Raw genomic sequence first — 25,257 nt, 5'->3', positions numbered from 1 at the left:
TATATTATGCCGGCCACTTGGTTATGGCGTTCCATGTATGCCTTGCCTGCTAGCATCTTGCACCCTGCTGTTATGTGCTGGATTGTCTCTGGGACATCTTTACACAGCCTGTACCTGGGGTCTTGCCTGGTGTGATAGACCCCAGCCTCTATGGATCTTGTGCTCAGAGCTTGTTCCTGTGCTGCCATGATTAGTTGACAGCATTGTTGAACGCTCCTGATCCAGGCTCATGTCAGTACAATGCAAACGCCAACAAAAAAGCTGCTGGTTACACAGCTTGACAAGGTCCTGCCACCATTAACAGGACATGGAAACACATGTGAATTTGAGATGCCACAGTTTCCAATGGGATCCAAGGTGAGTTAAATTAAAAGGAGAGAGATCTCTTTCATGTTTTCATTGTCGTCTGTTTTTGACTTCACTAGGCAAGTCTTAAGACTTAAGATGAAACTGCAGCCATTAAGTCACAAAAACTCTGACATGAAATATTAGATTTAAAATACTAACAGAAATTTTCAACACTGTATTCTGTGTTGAAAACTATTGCCCCTCCTCCTCTCCCTCAACAAAGTTTGTCCATTTGTGTGGTATAAATGGTGTCATACATGTTCAAAGTTTTCCTGCCTCAGTACAAAGTTCCAGCAGGTCAGTGTTATATAAACACTTGAAGGACTCCACTCAGCATTTATGTTTATGTAATTTATCAACAAACACAACACACAAGACTGAAGCATATACTGTATAACATTTATATAATAAAGGTTACATGGTTTAAACGAAACACAAAATGAGATAACAGAATACAAAATTTGACGGCAGTTTACCAAATATGAAATAAACAAATATAAAATGTTATTAATGTACAAACCCATTTAAAAAAACAAGAGGAACAAAGATGCTTATTTGCAAAGGAAAGATCTGTAAATATAGATATAAAAACAATACATGTGTTGGGGGCGTGGTTTACGATGCTGCTGCAGGTGCGATGTACACACCTGCGCGGCGTCTGCAATCACGCCTCGCCGGCTTAAAAGTTCAGAGTTTTGGTTAACGATGTTGTTGTGGTTGTTGTGTTGAGCTGCAGTGTGTGTGTCCAGCAACCGTCAAAGAATTAATACAAGTGATCAAAATGCCACTGGGTCTACTGTGTATGTTTACAACATGCAGTTCAATAAATGCTTGTGTGGAAGTGGAAAGATCCTGATCCTAACACCACACTATCACTTGCTGCTGCTGCCTATTTTTAAACGAAAGAAAATTTTTCATAAAAAAGTTGAAATTTGCTGTTAAATTCAAATGAATTAAATTTTGCTTTTGCAACATTTAGTTGGTTTTGCAGACACATGATCAAGAATCAATGCAGAATTATTCAGTATTTAAAGGTGATTTGGGACTCAGTTTATCGAGTTAATCATTACAACAACAAATCACAGTATGTAAGCTATTTTATTTCTGTATTACTAAGAGCTGGTTTTGATTTGACTTCAGAATAAACTGCTTCATCAGCTGCTGCAGGGGCTGATTTTCCTGCAAATAAAGAGATTTTTTGATGAGTGCCAGTAACATCTTAATTCTCTCTACTATTTATACACTTTTTCTTGGTGTGTATAAAAGTATAAAAGTATAAAGCAGACAGCAAAATGAAAAATTTGCAATTTTTTAGATTACTTTACTTACCTTTATGTATCTTGACTTTAGCTCTGTTGTGGGAGACCTCTGCATACAACAGGCTGTAATCTAAAGAGGACAGACGATGATCAGAAAAGGTTGACTGTCTTTAATTTCCTTTATATTTATATCATTCTGTCATTCAACACCTAAACTACATGACATGACTGAAGGATGTTCTCTACACTGACTAACATTTCTCAGCATTAGATATTATCTTGTTTGAGTTCATCATTATAGCGACAATGAGTCTGTTATTTCTGTGCAATTACCAAGAGCTGGTTGTGACTTGACTTCAGAATAAATGACTTCTTCAGCTGCTGCAGAGGCTGATTTTTCTGCAAATAAACACATTATTAGTCAAAGATGATTGTCAGTAACATCTTAATTCTAAGTCCACACAGCCAGCAGGATGACAATACCTCAAATCAGCCTTTTAGACTGAGGGGTAAAAAGTGTAAACAGACAGCAAAAAGAAATGTGTGCTTTACTACTTTACTTGCCCTTGTGTCTCTTGGCTTTAGCTCTCTTGTGGGAGACCTCTGCATACAACGGGCTCTCATCTAAAGGAGGACAGACAGACGATAAACTAACTTTGGAGTAACTTTGATTTTCTTTATACTGAAATCATTTTGTCATTAAAGACCTAACTCATCACATGAACTGACTGAGGGAGGTTCTCATCTATTGAAAATGATTTTTTTTGACAGCCCGTTGTTGTCATTATTAAAAAAAGCTTCTTTCACATTGTGCCTACATCAAAAACAGCCAGTGAGCATTCAGAAGGGTCTCCTCAGTGATAGATGACCCCTGATATTAGAATCACATGAAACACGAGAAGAATGATGGTGGCTAATCTCAGTTAAAATACAGATCTTTGACATGATTGGACTAAACTGAATGTATTGTCTCTGTTGAGAACAGGATTAAAATGAATCCTGTGATTATAGGTTAAGGTTTATAACCTGCAGCACCCATAAGAACATAAAAACCTTTATGGAAAAAAGTAGTTACATTAAATTACACTCTGGAAAAAGGAAAGTGGAATCTCTGAAAAGAAAAAACATATCAGCAAAGGTTTTAAATACTGAAGGAATTGGACTGATTATTAATTGTTCTTTGGTTTATTGTTTTATTGTAAAAGATTCATTATTCAAATTAAATTAAGGGAACATTCGACTATCACAGTATGAAACATTTTCATTCAAACTTCAGGGATACCTGGCTCCATTTCAGCAGCTTTGATGCAACTCAGAATGACAAGAGGTGCACTGAAGAGGAAACAACAACAAAAAACCCAACAAGAGAATATCTTCGAGGTGGTGTTCACAGGTCATTGCTCTCTCTTTATCCCCCTGACTGACTTTTCTTGATGCTGTTGTTCAGTCGAGCTGTGCTGTGAGTACAAGTCCTAGTAAAGGTCATGAGGCCTCGTGCTGTGTTCGCAGAGTCTATTTCTAACAGTTTGATCAAAAGCATGCACATGAGAATGGGCCGTCCTGGTCTGCCTGTGCAGCCTGATGGTAACGTCTCACAATACCAGCGGTTTGCACCAAAGCAGCTGAAATGGACTCACAATGTTTTATGCTTCCTAACTACACTGATTGAAGTCCCTGAATTTTAACTTTTTAAATGTGTTCCACCTTTTTCCACTTTCTCCTCTATTTATTAGTTTATTTGTTGAACAGAGCACATTACAGCGAGCCGCTGGTTTCTTGCTTTTTCTTCTTGGAGCGATAACATGAATGAAAGTCTAGTTTTTCCTTCATTTGGATACTACTGTCCAATAAAAGCATATAAACGAGTGTATTTTGTATTGGTAGCAGAATAAATACTCACCTTTCTGAGTGATGTTTTTAAACTCAATCAAAGAATATGTGACATCCCCAGATTCAACTAAAATAGAGTTCAAACATTTACACATAAATGAGAATAATCAAAGAGTCTGCATACTTATAAACCGCTGTTTATACTTTACCATTTTTTGTGTCATCGTGGTCTTTGACTGATTCATAGAGACAAGCATCACCTACGAAACAATTAAAACTCATATACATGGATCTGATCACCTTACAAACAGAAATGTCTAAAGCAGAACTCGTCACGGTTAACGCTGACCTTGGTGAGGAGAAGCATGTTGGCTGTCTCGAGCTTCATCCTGGTTGATCGTTTGGTTTATGGTTTGATTTGTGCTGGAACATAAAATGTAGTAAAACAGTGGATTTAATAAGAAACACGGGATGAAATTCTGGTTTGATAAATAATGAGAGAGAAAATGTAAACAAACCTGGCAAAGCATGAATCTGAAAAACAAAACAGAAAAACACAATCAGATGTTTTTATTGCAAACTGTTCTGGTGCTGTACCGTTACATGCAGCGTTCAGGGTTAGATTATGCTCAGTGTAATATCAGAGAGAAATGGTTTCACCCTTTGACTGTTTGAAGCAACAACACAGCAGAAGAAGAATCAGTAAAAGTCCACAGACGAGTCCAACGATCAACAGAGCAGGAAATGAAGAGTTTCCAGTCCTGGGCACTGCTGAATAAATGAGAAGATTTAATTACATGTATGTAAACAGATTTAATGTACAACAGGCTTCACATGAAACACACACAAGAGCTGGCACTATCTCCAATACCAGAACTCCTGATCACATCTCCGCCACTCTCATGTTATTTTACATGATTTTGTAATATGTACAAAAAAGCACAAGCGAAAGAAAATTTTCTCTGTGTAACTTGGAACCAACATGATCTCCAGGACAGATGTCAGCTGGTGCAGTGTAATATACAATTACTTCAACTATACAGAGGCAAATCGAGGCAGTGCTGAAAGCTAATGGGGGTCCACCCAGTACCAGCAAGGTGTACCTAATAAAATGTGTAGTACCCTTCTTAATCTCTGAGGTGTGTCCCATTGTCACAGATGTATAAAATCAAGCACGTAGCCTTCTAGGGAGCTTCTCTAAACTAAAGCAGCGTTTTGTCTCAGTGGTTTTACACTTTCAGTAAAGACGGCACTGAACACGCTAAAATTAAAAAGTGTCAGTGTTCACAAGAACGATGGTGATGCAGCCGCTGTGAAATCTGCGGTAGTGTTGCAGCTGATAAGGAGCAGATATTCTGAATATTACATAAACATCATACTGAATACTGGCAAACTGGCAACAGCCCTCAATATTCACAGTAAAGCACTTTTTTCATCATCATCACTTTACGGGGTATTAGTTGGGGTCCCCAGCAGGCGGCTTGGACACTTGTGTTCATGATTACGATAACTCAGGAACATCTACTAATAATCTCAGATAAGTTCAAATCTCAGTGACCTCGAGGTCAAAGTTAGAGGTCAGGTTTTCTAAAAAGGAAGGAAATCACTTATGTTCAAGCTTACTTGCATGTACCAGGAAGCTGAGGGGCAGCACGACCATGGTGACTGAGATCAAGTATGTGTGTGTTTTATTTATGTTATCAGCTGGAAGAAAATTTCCAAGAGACTTTTAAATAGGGATGATGTAGTTTTGTCATTATTTGTTTTGTACATTTAAAGTGTTTTTCATAGACACACGTATATGATGTTTGTGTATTTCATCATCTTACTGGGGTGATGGTAATAAAGCTCAACATTAGCTTTGTACCAGCTAAATATTCACAAAGTGTCGGACAAACTACGAGGCTACAATCAGGTTGATGTCATCCTGTGCTGATCCTTGTTATGTTTGTAAAATGAAGCTCAACAACAAACATCACTTACTTGATGCTGACAAGTTGAAGGCTTCACTCCACTCTGTTGAAGAATATGAGTCATCTCTGCGTCGACTCTTACACGTGTAGTCTCCACTGCTGGACTCAGAAACATTGAATATCCAGTAATTATTGTGAGTCCACTGTGTGGTTTGGTTGGGTCCTCTCCATCTATACTCCCACTCAGTGGTTTCACCTCCTTCCTGCACCTCACATGTCAGACTGATCGTCTCACCGCTGAATATCTGAGGCCAGCTGGGTCGTCCTTTAACAACAACCTTATTGGAAACTGTTTATTAACAGTTAAGATACAAACAGAAACATCAGCTCAGCAGAGAAAACTTAACACTGTGTGTCTGAATGTGAATTTCAAACTAAAATGACTGAACTCACAGGTTATCTCAATGGTGACATCATCACTTCTATCAGTGTAGTAAACTGGGTTTCCTCTTCTTCCTCTGCAGCGGTAGATTCCTCCTTGAGATACTCTGATTACTCTGTTTTGTTGATCATCTGCTCTGATTTGAACTTCAGTGTTTTGGTCACGTCTGAACCACTCATATTTCCAGCCAGCAGAGCTCCCCACAGAGCAGGTCAGTGTCACACTGCCCCCTACTGGTATGATAGTTGATCCTGGAGTCAGTGTGGCCCTGGGTTTACCTGCTGTTAGGGGAAAAGAGGAAGAAAAGAAGAAAAATGGATAAAAGACCATTTCATTTTTGTGTGAGAAAAGTTTTTTAAAAAAAATTTAATAACAACATCATTTGAAAAAAAATACTCTCTATTTCATCAATTGGATGAGTTTGAACAGGCATCACAAATTAATCATTAAAGCATCCCAGCAGTGTTAATACTGGTCTCATCCACTTTCTCCTCTCACACAGCTCTGTAATGCATTTCCATTTATAAACTACTGCTTTCCTTTTTCTGCATCAAACCTTCCTGCTTGATTCATCAGAAGATTCTCACTAATGTAAGACTCAGATGTCAGACCACACAGAAGCAGATCATCATAGCTGCACAGACAAATCTCTACTGCAGCAGTTTAATTATGAGACTTCTAACTTTTCATTTCTTTAATTCATACCTTCAAACTTTAATATCTTGCTTTTATTTGGTATTAGTTAATCTTCTTTCAACACCATCAGAAGAAATCAAACATTTCACACATCACTGCATTAATAAAACAAACTCATCCATCATTCCTGAGATAAAATGTATAAAAACATGTAATCCATGAAGAAAATCCCTTCAAACAGTTCGGTCCCCTGTGGAGGAAAAAATGTCTGTCGCAGTCTTAAAATGTTGTTTCCACATTAGAGATGTGTTCACATTCACAGCATACAGCAGAAACTATGTTCACATCACTGGGCTCTCTACACCACTTCAGCTGCACAGACGTCACAGAGTCACCATCTCTGTTTCTAGGCTGCCACAATAAACCAGCTCAACAATGAAAACATTAGATTTCTGCTTGTAGCTCCATCAGTCACCATGACAACATCTCCATCTGAAATATTACAACAAACCTTTTCTCCACCTACTCATCTCTGTTTAACTTCCTACAAGCCTCACTGCTCTTTCTTACACACACAAACTTTACAATGAAATGACCTCAGCTTCTGTTTAGAGTAATTATCAGGAATCAGACCAAATGTCTGTTTGTCCATAATAAACTGGCTCAGGACCTATTAGTGCTTGAAAAGGATCAGTCTCAGTATGATGACTGGGGTTGGTGAGAGTGGTAGTGATGACATGGTAATATGTCTGTGAAGGTTCTCAGTCATCCAGGTCATTGTAGTCACCTTTGACTATGACATGGTAATAACAATATTTGGATGTTTTTCTTTAGTCCCATACGTCCAATGGATTTAAAACTGTCTATAATAAGGCTACAATCAGGTTGATGTCATCCTGTGCTGATCCTTGTTATGTTTGTAAAATGAAGCTCAACAACAAACATCACTTACTTGATGCTGACAAGTTGAAGGCTTCACTCCACTCTGTTGAAGAATATGAGTCATCTCTGCGTCGACTCTTACACGTGTAGTCTCCACTGCTGGACTCAGAAACATTGAATATCCAGTAATTATTGTGAGTCCACTGTGTGGTCTGCTTGGCTCCTCTCCATCTATACTCCCACTCAGTGGTTTCACCTCCTTCCTGCACCTCACATGTCAGACTGATCGTCTCGCCGCTGAATATCTGAGGCCAGCTGGGTCGTCCTTTAACAACAACCTTATTGGAAACTGTTTATTAACAGTTAAGATACAAACAGAAACATCAGCTCAGCAGAGAAAACTTAACACTGTGTGTCTGAATGTGAATTTCAAACTAAATGACTGAACTCACAGGTTATCTTAATGGTGACATCATCACTTTTATCAGTGTAGTAAACTGGGTTTCCTCTTCTTCCTCTGCAGTGGTGGATTCCTCCTTGAGATACTCTGATTACTCCGTTTTGTTGATCATCTGTTCTGATTTGAACTTCAGTGTTTGGGTCACGTCTGAACCACTCATATTTCCAGCCAGCAGAGCTCCCCACAGAGCAGGCCAGAGTCACACTGCCCCCTACTGGTATGATAGTTGATCCTGGAGTCAGTGTGGCCCTGGGCTTACCTGCTGTTAGGGGGAAAAGGGGGAAATGCATTATTCACTATGAACTCATAAAAAACAGAAAAGGGAAATTTAAAGATTTGGTTTAATGTGGTGAAACTTTCCACCCACATTACTCTTTATCATATTTTTCTATTTATTTTCTCTCTGTGTTCTTTGATTTTCTTCTCGTGTCTTTCTCAACATGTGGATATTGTTTCTGTAACTCTGGTTTAAATCTCTAAATAATCACAGTATAAATGTTTGTCTGACCTGAAAGAGTCACACTAATGTAAACTAACACAGGTCACTGCTGAAGGACACACAATGATGGTTTCACAGCTCTGTGCGGTTTTTGGTTTAAATAACAGAAACATCAGTCACCTTAAACTTTATTAAACTTTTCATGTTTCTTCTTTTTCTTTGTTTTAAAGTTTAGAGTCTGTGAGTATTTTATCACTGTGTGTGCTGTGAGTGATGTAACAGGTAAAATCAGTTTCCTGGTTAAAGTTTATGCTTTACAGCAACAGAAACAAGTTTCCATGACCACAATATCTAGTGTACATGTCACTGACGACTTACCCGTCACAGTTACAGAGACGATGTTACTGGTCTTTGTTTTCTGTGATGTCGTCCTGTGAGCAGAGCAGCTGTATTTACCACTCTGAACTGTAGATGCAAGTTTTAAACTGAGGTCTTTGTTTGCGTTGGAGTTTAAAATTTCTTGACCATCCTTCATGACTTTGTATTCCCAGTCAGTGTGTTTTTCTTCCTTCACCTCACATTTGAAGCTAACAGTTTCTCCGATGAAAAAAATTGTCGAGCTGGGTTCAACAGTTAGCACAGCATCTAGAATCCAACACAAACACAACATCATTGATCTGAAACACTTTTATGTACTTTACAAATCAAAATCTGTTCTGACATGTTCATAAACTTATAAATATATTGAGTAATAAAAACAGAAATGGAAAGTGTTTAAGATTGATGCATTGAGATGAATATTTACTAAATAAATAAAAGTGCAAACTGTTCAGTCACCTTGAGCGTGTCCGCTGCAGAGGAGCGTACAGAGAACTGCAATAAAGGAAGAAACTTCACACATCATCAAACTGAAGACTCACTCAAACATGGCATCAGTCAAACACACCTGGTGTTACCAGAGGCTGCTGTGATTGGTTTAAATTATATATTTAATGTAAAATGCATCAAATTATCACTGATGAAGAAACAAACCTTTCTGAGATAAACTAAACCAGCGTCAGTGCACTGAAATCTAATCCAGTCTGCAAACAACCATGTTGAGAACAAAACATGAACTGAAATGCTGCAAATGACTGAAACTCTGTCATTTTACTAAAACATGTTCATCAGTCAATGAATCAAAGGAAGAAGTGATGCACTGACAGAATAGGCCCAGCTCACAGAGGAAAGTGGGTCCCATCCTCACATCCAGCTGTGACACGTCTGAAAACTTCTACGACTTTGTGTGAAGAGAAAGAAGAAGAAGCACACGAGACGAGAACTGTGAAGAAAACAAAGACTTTAAAACTTCTTCTCTCCGCTTCCTCCGCTTCCTTCCTTTTACTCAGAACTATCACACCTTAACAAGCTCTGACTACAGCATGCTTTGACATGTTTGGTGCTGCAGAAACAAATTAGTGAGATTTTTATGAAACTAAGTAATAATTTACTTAGTTGTAGTTGTATCATACACATGTGAGCTGAATAATGAATAGACAACATGAACAGATCACAAGTCCAAGTGAAGCTTTAAATGTGAAGTACTTTTGTTTTACATCCAGAAACACAACAACAACACAGCTGTCTGCACCTTCACCTGCAGGTCTCATACACACACTGATCACATATATGCACATGTTAAACACTCTTTGTCATAAATCACATTCAGACACAGTATTAAATAAATCTAATTCTCAAAACTGTTCCACTCCTGAAACTAATAATTCATTTGAACCGTGACATGGAGAACAGGCAGAGGCAAGTTTGTGGACACTTTTTATTTTTTAATTTTCTTTTAGTTTCTTTTTACTCTTTAAATTACTAAATTACTAAAATGCAGTCATAAAGTTATAAGTAAGTTTACCCTGGATGGTGAAAGTGGCCTCTATCGACTGTTTTTCTTTGTTAGGTGTAGTTAAGAGTTTTGATGTATTAAACATCAAGACCCTCAAAACATTTGAAATCTTGGAATAACTGCATAGGAAGTTTTCAAATTAAAGTCTTGGAGCTCGACTGACTTCTTACAGAAACAGCGATGGACATTTTGTTTCCTTTGTCTGCTCCTCGTCTGCTTGTTGTGTTTGCTGGGAGCTTTGCCACCAATAATAGTTACTCTCACAGATGCTCCAGCACACAAACACGTCATTCTGATGGGTTCAAACTGCTGTAGAAAAGTGATTAAAACCATTAGCAAGCACAAGAAGAGACATTTAGTATTTTCCTCCTGCCATAGAAATATTAATCAGCTGCTGATAATTTTCAAGGAGCCACGAATCACTGATTATATTCTAAAGGCTGCTGCACAAAGTCACTACATTGCTTCAAAATACAACAAACACGTTTCCATGAAGCTTTGTAAACAGTTACAAACAGATTGATAGATGATCAGCCCAGAGACGTAACACTTACTCAGAGCAAATGGTCACAGCAGGAGAAAGCACTTTTTCCCACCACAGTGAAATCTTTCACTAAAAATACTTTATTTATCATTTTAACTGACAAACTTCACTAATGTAAAGTCATCACTGCAGAGTCTTTGAACATGAAGTTCAGTTCTGGTCAAATGTTCACTCAAATTCAGGAAGTGAGATGAAGTCCGCCTCCCTCCCTTCTCTTGTCTGTTTCCTTAAAAGTAGCTGTAACTGTTGTATTCAAAGAGATGAAAGCTGTTAACTTTGTCACTCAGTAACCACACAGTGAGCTACTTCCTGAGGCTCGTGGGAAATGTTTTTGAGATCAAACAAACTTTGACTGACTTTAAAATGGCAGGTCGTTCAGACTGCAGCAGATAATCGTTCAGTTACAAGCACAGACTGAAACTCACTGAGATGAAACTGAAGAGACACTTTAACTCAAATCCAAAATCCATTTCCTGAAAATACTGTAGGAGGTTTCCATAAACTGTTTGAGAATTAGTAATCAGAGTAAATCCAGACATTACAATTCTTTAGGCTGACTACAGACAAACACTGTCAGTCTGATTGTTGGATAGCAGAGCACAGCTGGAAACAGATGTTGTATGAATGCTCTAAATACATTTTTGCTTCTTGTTAGGTTTCCTGGTGAGGTGTAAGTGTGTTGTGCTAGACTTCAACGTTAGTCCCAACATCAGTGTGCCATCGTTCAAACCATTGTACAGCACACTTCATGGGCCTGATAGAAGAAGAGGAAGAAGAACCCGGTTACGTTGCTTGGCCTCCACTTACACCTATTAACTTAGCAGATTTAAAGAAAAATATCATTAAATCAGTGACTCTTTGGTTAAGCTGCAATACGATAATTGTAAATGAAGCTTATGTGTAAGTTGAGCTGCCTATGTGTAAGGAAGATCTGTAATCAGTCATCTGCTTTCCTGGCTGTTAGTCTGCTTTTCTGTTCTCTGCATCACAATCACTGTCAGTCTCTATACTTACATCATTACTCTAGTCCAATCAGCTTCTTGCCCTCCTTCTTTGGGCCAATCAGCCTCCACTCTGTATGGTTTAAATCTGTGCTGGGTCAGGAGGAGTGCTGAGCCTTAAGCAGAAACAGTGGTGGAGCCTGCTGAAAATCCAGACACTCTGGCCTGTTTAAAGTGCTCAAACACAGTTTGCATAGTTACAGAACTGCAACACAGAACAGCCACAGTGTGTGGCATCAAGTGTCAAACATGGAGGAAGAAGCGTGATGGTCTCTGGCTGTGTGCTGGACCCAGGGTCGGTGACTTGTGCAGAATGAGAGGCACCCTGAACCAAAACAGCTGCCACAGCATTCTGCACCACCATGCAATTCCCTCTGGTAGGTACCTAGTTGGTCAGGGTTCATAAAAGCTGAACGACAGTCCAAGCTATGCCAGAACTACCTCAGGAAAAAAGAAGATGGTAAGCTTGAAAACATGGAGTGTCCAGCACAGTATCCAAACTTTAACCCCATCAAGCTGGTTTGGGATGAACTGGACAGAAGAGTGAAAGCAAAGCAACCTACAAGTGACACACATTTATGGGAACATCTGTAACAGATATGAGAAGAACTTTCTGAAGAATATTTGATTTCTCTTGTAGAAAAAATGCCACAAGCGTGTTCAGCTGTCATATCTGCCAGAGGTGTTTACTTTGATGAGTCTAAAGTTTAGAAGACATGTTGGTCTATAAATTGATTCCACGATATATTTTTAAGTCCAACTGGAAAAATTGGGGTGTTCAAAAACATTGACCAGTGGTGTATTTTTATGGTTGTGGCCGCCTCTATATATGGGCCTCCCCTGGTTCAACCTGATATCACACCATAATGTATACTAGACACACTGGTCCACCCAGATGTTGCAGTAAGTTGTAGTAAACTGCAATAACAGCAGAGGGAGGTTTTTATGTCAAGGCAACATAATAATAATCACAGAAAGCCCTTAAATAGACATTATTAACCCATTTAACACATATATATTTATAAGAAACGTACATGAAATATTTGTGGTGATTAAGGAAACTGGAATGTACTTCAATACTGGTCTACAGTTGCTTGCTCACTAGTGGTGTCTTTTCTTTAAATATATTATCTCCCCCTGCTGCTGCTGTAATGTTTGTATTCAGTGAAGCAACCATGCGTGCCCATTTCACGTTTTGGAGAGCCAAAATTAATAAAAAATGGAAGCTCATGAACAATCATATCGACAACATTCATGTTTAAAGTTTAATCATGTTCATCACAGATGTGAAGATTTACACTTGAGCATTAGTTTCATCCGTCTGAGATTTTAGATATATGTAAATGTGGAAGTGTTGGTGACCATGAAGCTGAGAGGAATAAACTTTAGTTTTATTCTGGGTGAGAGCGGAGCCTTGATTCATGCTCAGGGACTGACTCACCCTAAAATATCTAGAAAATGAGAAAATACGTTGTAAGCGATGTTGTACCATTTTCCCTTTTTGTGTGCACATTGTTCTTCTGTTCATGCAATCAAACAGTAAAACTGTCAAAGGGAAGATCTTAGAGGCGTGACCAAAACACTGAAGTTCAAATTAAATTCCTCACTAAGACCAAAAAAGTGGACCACATCAGTCCAGCTCTGAGGTCTTTACACTGGCTGCCTGTCCGTCAGAGGATAGACTTTAAAGTTCTGATGCTGGCCTATAAAGCTCTGAATGGTTTAGGACCAAAATACATCAATGACCTCCTGACCCAGTATGAACCATCCAGATCCCTCAGGTCATCTGGATCCGGTCTTTTATCAGTTCCCAGAGTCAGAACCAGACACGGAGAAGCTGCATTCAGCTTTTATGCTCCTTATATCTGGAACAAACTCCCAGAAAGCCTCAGATCAGCTGAAACACTCAGTTTATTTAAATCCAGGTTGAAGACTCACCTATTCTCAGCTGCATTTGAATAAAGCACCAAATCCACACTTTTAAGCTTAAACTTCAAAACTTACATTTAACTACTGATTTTATCTGTTTTGATTTTATATACTGTTTTGTTTGTTTGTTAATTAGTTTGTTTGTTTGCTTGTTTTAATCAATTTTAAATCATGCTTTTTATTTGTTTTTGTTTCTAATGTCTCTGTAAAGCACTTTGAATCACCTTGTTGTTGAATTGTGCTATACAAATAAACTTGCCTTGCCTAGAGCAGATTATCAACAAAAAAGAGTAATCAGAGTATCTCAAAATAAAACTAAATAAAACTGAGACTCACACGACATTTTTCAACTATTAAATAAGTCCAATTAAAGACAAACTCACAAAGCAAATGAAAATAAATATTTGAACATCTCGGAAATAGTGGGCAGCATGACAGAAGTGAGACCTGCTGCGATGTAAGGATTGGAGATGGTGTCACTGACAGAAAGACGGTGTGAAGATGTTTGGATTTTCACTGGGAGTGAGTGAGCAGATCTGAGGGACAGCCTGGGTTGAGCGGATTGGAGACAAAGTTAGAGAGGCGAGGCTGAGATGGTTTGGACATGTGCAGAAGAGGGATGGGGGATATTTTGGACGAAGGATGCTGACGATGGAGCTGCCAGGCAGAAGGCACAGATGAAGACCAGAGAGAAGATTTTTGGACGTAGTCAAGGAGGACATGCAGGGGCTTGGTGTGAATATAAAATAGAAATACAATATTACCAACCCCCCAAAAATATAACTGTGGGGTTCAATTTGACTGGTTTTATAGACAGATAGTAACGTCTTCTCTGACTTAGACTAAATTCCAAAGAATCAGTGGTACCTTGTTTTGAAAATAATTTTTTTTAAGTCATAACACTGTTCCTAATCTATTGACAGTGCTACAATGATAGAAAAAACTATAATTAAGTAAATAAAGCCTCATCCGTTCATCATTGTGCCAAAGTTTGGACATTTTTACAGCACAGTTGTTGAAGACGAAAGAAGAAGAGGAGGACGGAAAGTAGAAATGTGACAAAAAGCTGACTTTGCTGCTTGTCCTGTTACACTTTAACACAAAATATCATTAGCAGCATTTCAAGGAACCAATAAGTGTGTTGATTAAGCTTCAATGTAATTATAATTGTCTGTGTTCATAGTGCATAATTTAAATAAAAGCTTAATATAAACCTTTGGTTTTGAGTTTTATTTTGCAAACATGATGTAGGATACAACAGAAATGCTGCTCATAGCTAGAAATAAAAACACACACATACAAAATACATTCACTGATACATTCAAATCCATACAGCATGTGTTGCATCATTAAGTCTGATATAATGTAGGAGGTCACATACAGCAATAATATTCACTGTTACCTGCCTTTAACACAGCAAAAGCTGAATTTAAAACCAGATTATTAGCTGCTAAACATCATGTTTCAAATGTTTTCTTGCTGCATCAAATGTTACGCAATCTACATTTTATATATTTTCTATAAAAGCTATAAATGCTCCCAGATAAATAAATAGACAAATTTTAAAAATATTTTAGACGTTTGGCTATAATGTGATGTAAAACCTGTCATATTGTCTCCTCAACAGAAGCTGTTGTCATCAGTCACTTTCCTCGTTCTGTTGATGGTGAGCTGCTCTTTATGGACCTGAAACAAAATCATAACAAACAGCTGTGAAACAGACTCATGCACATGTGTGTAAATGATATACGCTGCCCTCTGACATGCACTACATTATGTGTGCAGTTTCATTATTCTAGAGAAACCAATAAAAACTAGAAAAAATTGCATTTCCTGCGAAAATGCTGTGTGGATGCCTTAACGCTGAAGATGTCTGCAGAAAAAAGCTGAAAAAGTTGAAAAAAAAAAAAAATGTTGCCCTGAACAGGATTCGAACCTGGCCCTCCTGGTCTAAGGGCAGCTATTTAGCTCACTGAGCCAAAGTCATTCTCACAAAGAAGAGGTGGAGAGATTGACAATTGTGCTGAAACGAGAAGAAGCTGCTGAGAATTGTGCTGATAAGAGGTGGAAAGGCTGAAAATGTTTCAGAAGTGGTGAATAAGCAGAATTTGGGCAGAAAAGAGGTGAAAACTCTGAATATTTTGCTGAAAAGAGTTTAATCAGCAGAATTTCTACTGAAAAGAGTTGAATGAGCAGAATTCTCCTGAAAAGAGGTTTTTGCTGAAAATAGCAGAAAAAACTGAAAAATTTTGCTGAAAAGAGTTCAATCAGCAGAATTTGTGCTGAAAAGAGTTCAATGAGCAGAATTCTGCTGAAAAGAGGTTTTTGCTGAAAACAGCTGAAAAAGCTGGTATTTGTGCTGAAAAGTGGTGAAAAAACTGAAAATTGTGCTGAAAAGGGGTGAAAAAGCTTAAATTTGTGTTGAAAAGAGTTAAAAAAGTTTAACTGTTGACTGAAAGAAATGTTGCCATAAGCGGGATTTGAACCCCGGCCTCCCAGTCTGAGAACGGACGCTCATCTCACTGAGCTAAAACACAGGTCAAGCCGGCAAGGAAAATCAGTGAGGCCACTGATAATATGCAGAAATAGGCAAAAAATATTGCAAAAAAAATTCAATATCTCAAAAAGTATAGAAGAGCACCAAAAGATATAGCCACAAAGAGCAGAAAGAGCAGAATTTTTTAAGACTTGAACGGTGCAAATAGCACAAAAACTGAGGGAGTAGTTAAGCGCCAAAAAACGTACGGAAGCAACTAGAATAAAGTAGAATAAAGAACTAGAAAAATTTGCATTTCCTGCGAAAATGCTGTGTGGATGCCTTAACGCTGAAGATGTCGGCTGAAAAAAGCTGAAAAAGTTGGGAAAAAAAAAAAAAAACATTGCCCTGAGCAGGATTCAAACCTGGCCCTTCTGGTCTAAAGGCAGCGTTCCACCTCAGTGCGCCAAACTCCTTCTAACAAATAGAGGTGGATAGACTGACAATTCTGGTGAAATTAGCAGAAGCTGCTTAGAATTGTGCTGATAAGAGGTGAAAAGGCTAAAAATTTTGCAGAAAAGAGGCAAGGAAGCAAAAAGATGAGCTGCAAAGAGATGAATCAGCAGAATTTCTGCTCAAAAGAGTTTTTTCTGAAAACAGCTGAGATTTGTGCTAATAAGAGGTGAAAAGGCTGAAAGTTTTTCAGAAGAGATGAATAAGCAGAATTTGGGCATAAAAGAGGTGAAAATTCTGCTGAAAAGAGTTTTTTTCTGAAAACAGTAGAAAAAACTGGTGAAAAGTGGTGAAAAAACTGAATATTGTGCTGAAAAGGGGTGAAAAAGCTTAAATTTGTGTTAAAAAGAGTTTAAAAAAAGTTTAACTGTTGACTGAAAGAAATGTTGCCATAAGCGGGATTTGAACCCCGGCCTCCCAGTCTGAGAACGGACGCTCATCTCACTGAGCTAAAACACAGGTCAAGCCGGCAAGGAAAATCAGTGAGGCCACTGATAATATGCAGAAATAGGCAAAAAATATTGCAAAAAAAATTCAATATCTCAAAAAGTATAGAAGTTATGAGCACCAAAAGATATAGCCACAAAGAGCAGAAAGAGCAGAATTTTTTAAGACTTGAACGGTGCAAATAGCACAAAAACTGAGGGAGTAGTTAAGCGCCAAAAAACTGCCTTTGAGGGCATCCACACAATAATCAATAAAAGCTGGATTAAAGGAGTTTATAAAAGCAGGTTTTAGTCCACACAGTCCACACAGATTTACTATTTCACACTCATTTCTTACATTTCTTTCATTATCTGCTTTAGCAAATCTTTCTGTATATCCTCGTCCTATCAGTCCCCTCCACCCAGGCGTGGCTCTTAGTGGCCACCAAAGTGGCTCTTCAGTCACGAGGAGAAGCTCCACCTACTGTTACGTCTCATGGCTCGCATAATTAAGTAAGTAAGTAAGTAAAATTTTATTTATATAGCACATTTCTTGATAAAAGATCACAAAGTGCTTCACAAGGTATAAAACAAAAACAGACAAAAGTTAACAAAATGCAATTCTAAAAAGATGTGTAATTCAAACAGAAAGAATCACTTTCCCCAGGAAGAACCCACTGGACCATCACACAGGTCACCCAGCTTCCTAAAGAGGAAGGCTGGGGTAGTATCTATGAGACACAGTCAGTTATATTCAGAGCACATTAAATGAATGCTCTCTTTCTGTGCATCTATGCTCAACAGCATAAAACTGTAAAATGTCCTCTCAGCCTGAAACAGATCTACAGGACATTAAAATTATCGTCTAATTTAACTGAAACAAGTGAAACACACTGAGAGAGCAGATAAAACAGTTAAAGAGCTCCTGTAAAGATTTCATACCTGGGGTTGAATTTGGATTGACATTACAATAGTCAGAGCTCTCCTCTGGGTCAACACGGTGCTCTGTTGAGGTCATGAAATGAAAGCATTTAAAAAACAAACAGTTTTGCAAATGTAATATATTTTATGTTGGATACTCACGTGTCTTGTTAATCACTTTAAGCTGATTCACACTTGAATCATCTTCTATTTGACCTGAAATAACATTATTTATTTTAATAATCACAGTTATTTTATAACAGCCTCCATGAGCTGTGAATGAATTAAAGTTTATACTGTACCAGTGTCAGTGCTTTTAGAGCCTCTGATTGTCTCATAGACACAACGATCACCTGCAGGTCAAAGAAAATTATTCTACTTATCATTACTATTATCAAGTATTCTCATCAGTAACGTTTATATTAAATGCTGTTATTAACTTTGTTTAATTCAGCAGTGTTACAACTGCAGCAGTCTTGTTGCAAAGAGCATCAGAATCTTTTAAACTACATGAAAAGCTAACCATGAAGAAGAGACGAGTACACCTGCTGCTGATCTTCATCCTGACTGACCCTCTGGTCATCAGCTGAACCTTTATTAAACACTTAAAAGAAGACATTTGCTTTTACATGGTTATCTTTTATACATGTTATACAACAGTTCCAACTCCAGGAATGCATGATGTGTCTGTGCACATAAATATTTAAAGAGTAAAATCTCTGAGATCAGAGGAACAAAAAGTCTCACCTTTGGACTTCATGCAGTAATACAGCAAGAGCAGGAGGACAATAAATGTGATTCCAGAAATGAGTCCAACGGTCATTAGAAATGAAGAGCTCTCCGAACTGAGCACAGCTGTTGTAAATAAGAAACACAAACTCTTGAATTCAATAATTCAGAAGCTGCTTTAAAGACAATAAATATGTTCAAGGTCTCTGGATTTTTTATTTCTTAAGGATGTGACCTTCAGTCACTGCTGTAGTTTTTTAGTCCTCCCAGCTCTTCATTTTTTTTCTGTGGCTTGTCCAGTGTTCTCAGATTTTTTACGGACAGCCTGGACACCATGCTGAGATGTGCCAAGTGTTCAGCTAAATTAAAAACTCTATTGAAATCATTTTGCTGGTACAAAAATAATATTGTATCAAACTGTGTTATGTTGAGCATTTTTCAGAGATTTAACAAAGAAGGGGAATAAATGTTTGTTTATGTGACAAGCTGCAAGTAACAAAACATCTAAAGATAAAATTTAAAATTGTCTGTAAAGTTTATTTCACAAAATAATGCAACAAAGTGCTACTTTGCTGTTATTGTTTTTTAAAGTGGTCAAAGGACTCTTAGTGGAGGGAGTTTGTAATAATAAAAGACAATTATTTTTTCTTTTTATTAATTTATATAATTATTTTACACAAATGATGAAGCAACAAATCATCACTGTCTTGTTTATACCAGCTAAATATTCATTACACAAAGTACCTGAAAAAATAAAAGTCCAATATCAGGTCTGTGTCTCACAAAAACAATATGATTTGCTTTCTAGAACATTTACTTCATCCTGTGCTGATCCTTGTTATGTTTGTAAAAATGAAGCTCAACAACAAACATCACTTACTTGATGCTGACAAGTTGAAGGCTTCACTCCACTCTGTTGAAGAATATGAGTCATCTCTGCGTCGACTCTTACACGTGTAGTCTCCACTGCTGGACTCAGAAACTCTGAATATCCAGTAATTATTGTGAGTCCACTGTGTGGTCTGGTTGGGTCCTCTCCATCTATACTCCCACTCAGTGGTTTCACCTCCTTCCTGCACCTCACATGTCAGACTGATCGTCTCACCGCTGAATATCTGAGGCCAGCTGGGTCGTCCTTTAACAACAACCTTATTGGAAACTGTTTATTAACAGTTAAGATACAAACAGAAACATCAGCTCAGCAGAGAAAACTTAACACTGTGTGTCTGAATGTGAATTTCAAACTAAAATGACTGAACTCACAGGTTATCTCAATGGTGACATCATCACTTTTATCAGTGTAGTAAACTGGGTTTCCTCTTCTTCCTCTGCAGTGGTAGATTCCTCCTTGAGATACTCTGATTGCTCCGTTTTGTTGATCATCTGTTCTGATTTGAACTTCAGTGTTTGGGTCACGTCTGAACCACTCATATTTCCAGCCAGCAGAGCTCCCCACAGAGCAGGTCAGAGTCACACTGCCCCCTACTGGTACGATAGTTGATCCTGGAGTCAGTGTGGCCCTGGGTTTACCTGCTGTTAGGGGGAAATGGATAAAAGATTGTTTCATTTTTGTGCAGTCTGTGAATAAAGTAAAACTAAATGTAAAATGGTACATTTTAAATAAGAACATTATTAAGAATGTACTCTCTGTTTCATTCATTGGATGAGTTTGAACAGGCATCACAAATTAATAGTAAAAACATCCCAGCAGTGTTAATACTGGTGTCATCTACTTCCTCCTCTCACACAGCTCTGTAATGCATTTCCATTTATAAACTAGTCCTTTCCCTTTCTGCTTAAAGCCTTCCTGCTCCCAACAACAGATTCATCAGAAGATTCTCACTAATGTAAGACTCAGACGTCAGACCACACAGGAGCAGATCATCATAGCTGCACAGACAAATCTCTAATAGCACCACTTTAATTATGAGACTTCTAACTTTTCATTTCTGGCCTTCATCACATATTATCAATGATTTATTAACTGCAGCAGTTTGCTTTGATTTGGCATCAGTCAATCTTCTTTCCACACCATCAGAAGAAATCAACATTGATTCCTATTACAACCACTAAAGCAGTTCATTAGGCATAAAGAAAGCTCAGACAGGACCACTCGAGCTACAATCCGAGGAGACTTGTTTATACCCCACAGACGGACAGCATTTGGGCAGAACGTCCTCTCTGTTAAGGGTGGCCATCTCTGGAACAGTCTTCCTCAACCCATTAGAGAATGCTCGACATTCAATTTGTTTAAGGCAAAGGTTAAAAACTGGTTATGGACAAATCAAGTATGTGATCATGTATGAGTTGTATAGTTTTAATGTTTTATTTGGGAACAGAATCGTGTGTATGTGTAAGTTTGATGATGGAGTTTTTATTATGAATGAATGATGAATTTTTATGAATTATTATGTCTATTTTTTATGTTTAAGGACAACAGATGGAAATTAGCCTTTGGCTATAATCTGGTATGTTTACATTCATGTAATTTTTTTTTTACATTTATGTTCATTAACATGCACTGTCCTAAATAAATAAATAAAATAAACGTATCTTCATAACTTACACACTAATATCAACATTTCACACATCACTGCTTTAATAAAACAAACTCATCCATCATTCCTGAGATAAAATGTATAAAAACATGTAATCCATGAAGAAAATCCCTTCAAACAGTTCGGTCCCCTGTGGAGGAAAAAATGTCTGTCGCAGTCTTAAAATGTTGTTTCCACATTAGAGATGTGTTCACATTCACAGCATACAGCAGAAACTATGTTCACATCACTGGGCTCTCTACACCACTTCAGCTGCACAGACGTCACAGAGTCACCATCTCTGTTTCTAGGCTGCCACAATAAACCAGCTCAACAGTGAAAACATTCGATTTCTGCTTGTAGCTCCATCAGTCACCATGACAACATCTCCATCTGAAATATTACAACAAACCTTTTCTCCACCTACTCATCTCTGTTTAACTTCCTACAAGCCTCACTGCTCTTTCTATGGCTGAGTAACAAAATCTACACCAGACAGAAAGAAAGACCCAAAGCACCTGGTGACCCCAGATTACATCACTGATGATGCGTCCAATCACATTCAAAGATGTATCTTTCACATTAATGTCCCTCCATTGATTCTCCTCCATCTGCTCTGTTGTTCTGATGTGTGTTTGAGGTGAAGCTGATGGGTCTTCAGTCCTAAATATTTCACTACAGCTCTGAAACGAATTGTTCATCATTGGCTTTTATGCTAAATGTAATGATGGTAAATGACACAGAGTAGTTTAAATATTAAAGCAGATAACAGACAAGGATAACTTTTATCACTGTTTAATATAAACTTTAGTTTTCTTGTTATTCACTTTGTTTACTTTAAAGTGGTCGAAAACAGTTTTCAGTAACATTTTAGCCTCACTGATAAACTATATCTGAGTTTACTACCTACTAGCTGATACGTACTTGATGCTGACAAGTTGAAGGCTTCACTCCACTCTGTTGAAGAATATGAGTCATCTCTGCGTCGACTCTTACACGTGTAGTCTCCACTGCTGGACTCAGAAACTCTGAATATCCAGTAATTATTGTGAGTCCACTGTGTGGTCTGGTTGGGTCCTCTCCATCCATACTCCCACTCAGTGGTTTCACCTCCTTCCTGCACCTCACATGTCAGACTGATCGTCTCACCGCTGAATATCTGAGGCCAGCTGGGTCGTCCTTTAACAACAACCTTATTGGAAACTGTTTATTAACAGTTAACATACAAACAGAAACATCAGCTCAGCAGAGAAAACTTAACACTGTGTGTCTGAATGTGAATTTCAAACTAAAATGACTGAACTCACAGGTTATCTCAATGGTGACATCATCACTTTTATCAGTGTAGTAAACTGGGTTTCCTCTTCTTCCTCTGCAGTGGTGGATTCCTCCTTGAGATACTCTGATTACTCCGTTTTGTTGATCATCTGTTCTGATTTGAACTTCAGTGTTTGGGTCACGTCTGAACCACTCATATTTCCAGCCAGCAGAGCTCCCCACAGAGCAGGCCAGAGTCACACTGCCCCCTACTGGTATGATAGTTGATCCTGGAGTCAGTGTGGCCCTGGGTTTACCTGCTGTTAGGGGGAAAAGGGGGAAATGCATTATTCACTATGAACTCATAGAAAACAGAAAAGGGAAATTTAAAGATTTGGTTTAATGTGGTGAAACTTTCCACCCACATTACTCTTTATCATATTTTTCTATTTATTTTCTCTCTGTGTTCTTTGATTTTCTTCTCGTGTCTTTCTCAACATGTGGATATTGTTTCTGTAACTCTGGTTTAAATCTCTAAATAATCACAGTATAAATGTTTGCCTGACCTGAAAGAGTCACACTAATGTAAACTAACACAGGTCACTGCTGAAGGACACACAATGATGGTTTCACAGCTCTGTGTGGTTTTTGGTTTAAATAACAGAAACATCAGTCACCTTAAACTTTATTAAACTTTTCATGTTTCTTCTTTTTCTTTGTTTTAAAGTTTAGAGTCTGTGAGTATTTTATCACTGTGTGTACTGTGAGTGATGTAACAGGTAAAATCAGTTTCCTGGTTAAAGTTTATGCTTTACAGCAACAGAAACAAGTTTCCATGACCACAATATCTAGTGTACATGTCACTGACGACTTACCCGTCACAGTTACAGAGACGATGTTACTGGTCTTTGTTTTCTGTGATCTCGTCCTGTGAGCAGAGCAGCTGTATTTACCACTCTGAACTGTAGATGCAAGTTTTAAACTGAGGTCTTTGTTTGTGTTGGAGTTTAAAATTTCTTGACCATCCTTCATGACTTTGTATTCCCAGTCAGTGTGTTTTTCTTCCTTCATGTCACATTTGAAGCTAACCATCTCTCCGATGAAAAAAATTGTCGAGCTGGGTTCAACAGTTAGCACAGCATCTAGAATCCAACACAAACACAACATCATTGATCTGAAACACTTTTATGTACTTTACAAATCAAAATCTGTTCATAAACTTATAAATATATTGAGAAATAAAAACAGAAATGGAAAGTGTTTAAGATTGATGCACTAAGATGAATATTTACTAAATAAATAAAAGTGCAAACTGTTCAGTCACCTTGAGCGTGTCCGCTGCAGAGGAGCGTACAGAGAACTGCAATAAAGGAAGAAACTTCACACATCATCAAACTGAAGACTCACTCAAACATGGCATCAGTCAAACACACCTGGTGTTACCAGAGGCTGCTGTGATTGGTTTAAATTATATATTTAATGTAAAATGCATCAAATTATCACTGATGAAGAAACAAACCTTTCTGAGATAAACTAAACCAGCGTCAGTGCACTGAAATCTAATCCAGTCTGCAAACAACCATGTTGAGAACAAAACATGAACTGAAATGCTGCAAATGACTGAAACTCTGTCATTTTACTAAAACATGTTCATCAGTCAATGAATCAAAGGAAGAAGTGATGCACTGACAGAATAGGCCCAGCTCACAGAGGAAAGTGGGTCCCATCCTCACATCCAGCTGTGACACGTCTGAAAACTTCTACGACTTTGTGTGAAGAGAAAGAAGAAGAAGCACACGAGACGAGAACTGTGAAGAAAACAAAGACTTTAAAACTTCTTCTCTCCGCTTCCTCCGCTTCCTTCCTTTTACTCAGAACTATCACACCTTAACAAGCTCTGACTACAGCATGCTTTGACATGTTTGGTGCTGCAGAAACAAATTAGTGAGATTTTTATGAAACTAAGTAATAATTTACTTAGTTGTAGTTGTATCATACACATGTGAGCTGAATAACGAATAGACAACATGAACACATCACAAGTCCAAGTGAAGCTTTAAATGTGAAGTACTTTTGTTTTACATCCAGAAACACAACAAGAACACAGCTGTCTGCACCTTCACCTGCAGGTCTCATACGCACACTGATCACATATATGCACATGTTAAACACTCTTTGTCATAAATCACATTCAGACACAGTATTAAATAAATCTAATTCTCAAAACTGTTCCACTCCTGAAACTAATAATTCATTTGAACCGTGACATGGAGAACAGGCAGAGGCAAGTTTGTGGACACTTTTTATTTTTTAATTTTCTTTTAGTTTCTTTTTACTCTTTAAATTACTAAATTACTAAAATGCAGTCATAAAGTTATAAGTAAGTTTACCCTGGATGGTGAAAGTGGCCTCTATCGACTGTTTTTCTTTGTTAGGTGTAGTTAAGAGTTTTGATGTATTAAACATCAAGACCCTCAAAACATTTGAAATCTTGGAATAACTGCATAGGAAGTTTTAAAATTAAAGTCTTGGAGCTCGACTGACTTCTTACAGAAACAGCGATGGACATTTTGTTTCCTTTGTCTGCTCCTCGTCTGCTTGTTGTGTTTGCTGGGAGCTTTGACACCAATAATAGTTACTCTCAAAGATGCTCCAGCACACAAACACGTCATTCTGATGGGTTCAAACTGCTGTAGAAAAGTGATTAAAACCATTAGCAAGCACAAGAAGAGACATTTAGTATTTTCCTCCTGCCATAGAAATATTAATCAGCTGCTGATAATTTTCAAGGAGCCACGAATCACTGATTATATTCTAAAGGC

The 25,257-nt window shown here is 37.9% G+C and overlaps 1 protein-coding gene and 1 long non-coding RNA gene across 2 annotated transcripts; both read right to left on the bottom strand.

The window, feature by feature from the left end:
* Positions 1-743: 743 nt before the first annotated feature.
* Positions 744-24,309, bottom strand: LOC147334873 (Fc receptor-like protein 5). Its single transcript, XM_086287017.1, has 20 exons — positions 24,126-24,309; positions 23,760-23,795; positions 23,311-23,577; positions 22,486-22,755; positions 22,103-22,381; positions 19,905-20,174; positions 19,522-19,800; positions 7,763-8,029; positions 7,381-7,659; positions 5,804-6,073; positions 5,421-5,699; positions 4,098-4,208; positions 3,956-3,971; positions 3,787-3,860; positions 3,647-3,697; positions 3,508-3,564; positions 2,172-2,231; positions 1,941-2,006; positions 1,678-1,737; positions 744-1,527 (listed from the first exon to the last, which is right to left on the bottom strand). Exons 1-20 carry the CDS (start codon positions 24,160-24,162, stop codon positions 1,442-1,444), a joined length of 3,114 nt encoding a protein of 1,037 aa, XP_086143143.1. The 5' UTR covers positions 24,163-24,309; the 3' UTR covers positions 744-1,441.
* Positions 14,894-18,125, bottom strand: LOC147334874 (uncharacterized). The gene is made up of 3 exons (XR_015128516.1): positions 18,075-18,125; positions 17,934-17,996; positions 14,894-15,263 (listed from the first exon to the last, which is right to left on the bottom strand). It is a non-coding gene; the product is annotated as an uncharacterized LOC147334874 (long non-coding RNA).
* Positions 24,310-25,257: the final 948 nt, after the last annotated feature.

This window comes from Aulonocara sp. 'chitande type north' Nkhata Bay, linkage group LG3 (assembly GCF_057382095.1).
Source record: "Aulonocara sp. 'chitande type north' Nkhata Bay isolate Kocher_YH1m ecotype deep benthic linkage group LG3, A_spYH_male_GT1.1, whole genome shotgun sequence".
Lineage (NCBI taxonomy): Eukaryota > Metazoa > Chordata > Actinopteri > Cichliformes > Cichlidae > Aulonocara > Aulonocara sp. 'chitande type north' Nkhata Bay.
The sequence above is the reverse complement of the archived record's forward strand: the minus strand, read 5'-3'. Positions and strand labels throughout refer to the sequence as shown.

What these genes read in the sequence shown, in the direction of transcription:
- LOC147334873 (XM_086287017.1), bottom strand. Translation starts at nt 24,162, where the DNA reads ATGGGACCCACTTTCCTCTGTGAGCTGGGCCTATTCT. An exon ending in CTTCAACTTGTCAGCATCAA is followed by an intron (nt 8,030 to 19,521) that starts GTAAGTGATGTT and finishes CCCTAACAGCAG; the next exon opens with GTAAGCCCAGGGCCACACTG. An exon ending in CTTCAACTTGTCAGCATCAA is followed by an intron (nt 4,209 to 5,420) that starts GTAAGTGATGTT and finishes TCATTTATTCAG; the next exon opens with CAGTGCCCAGGACTGGAAAC.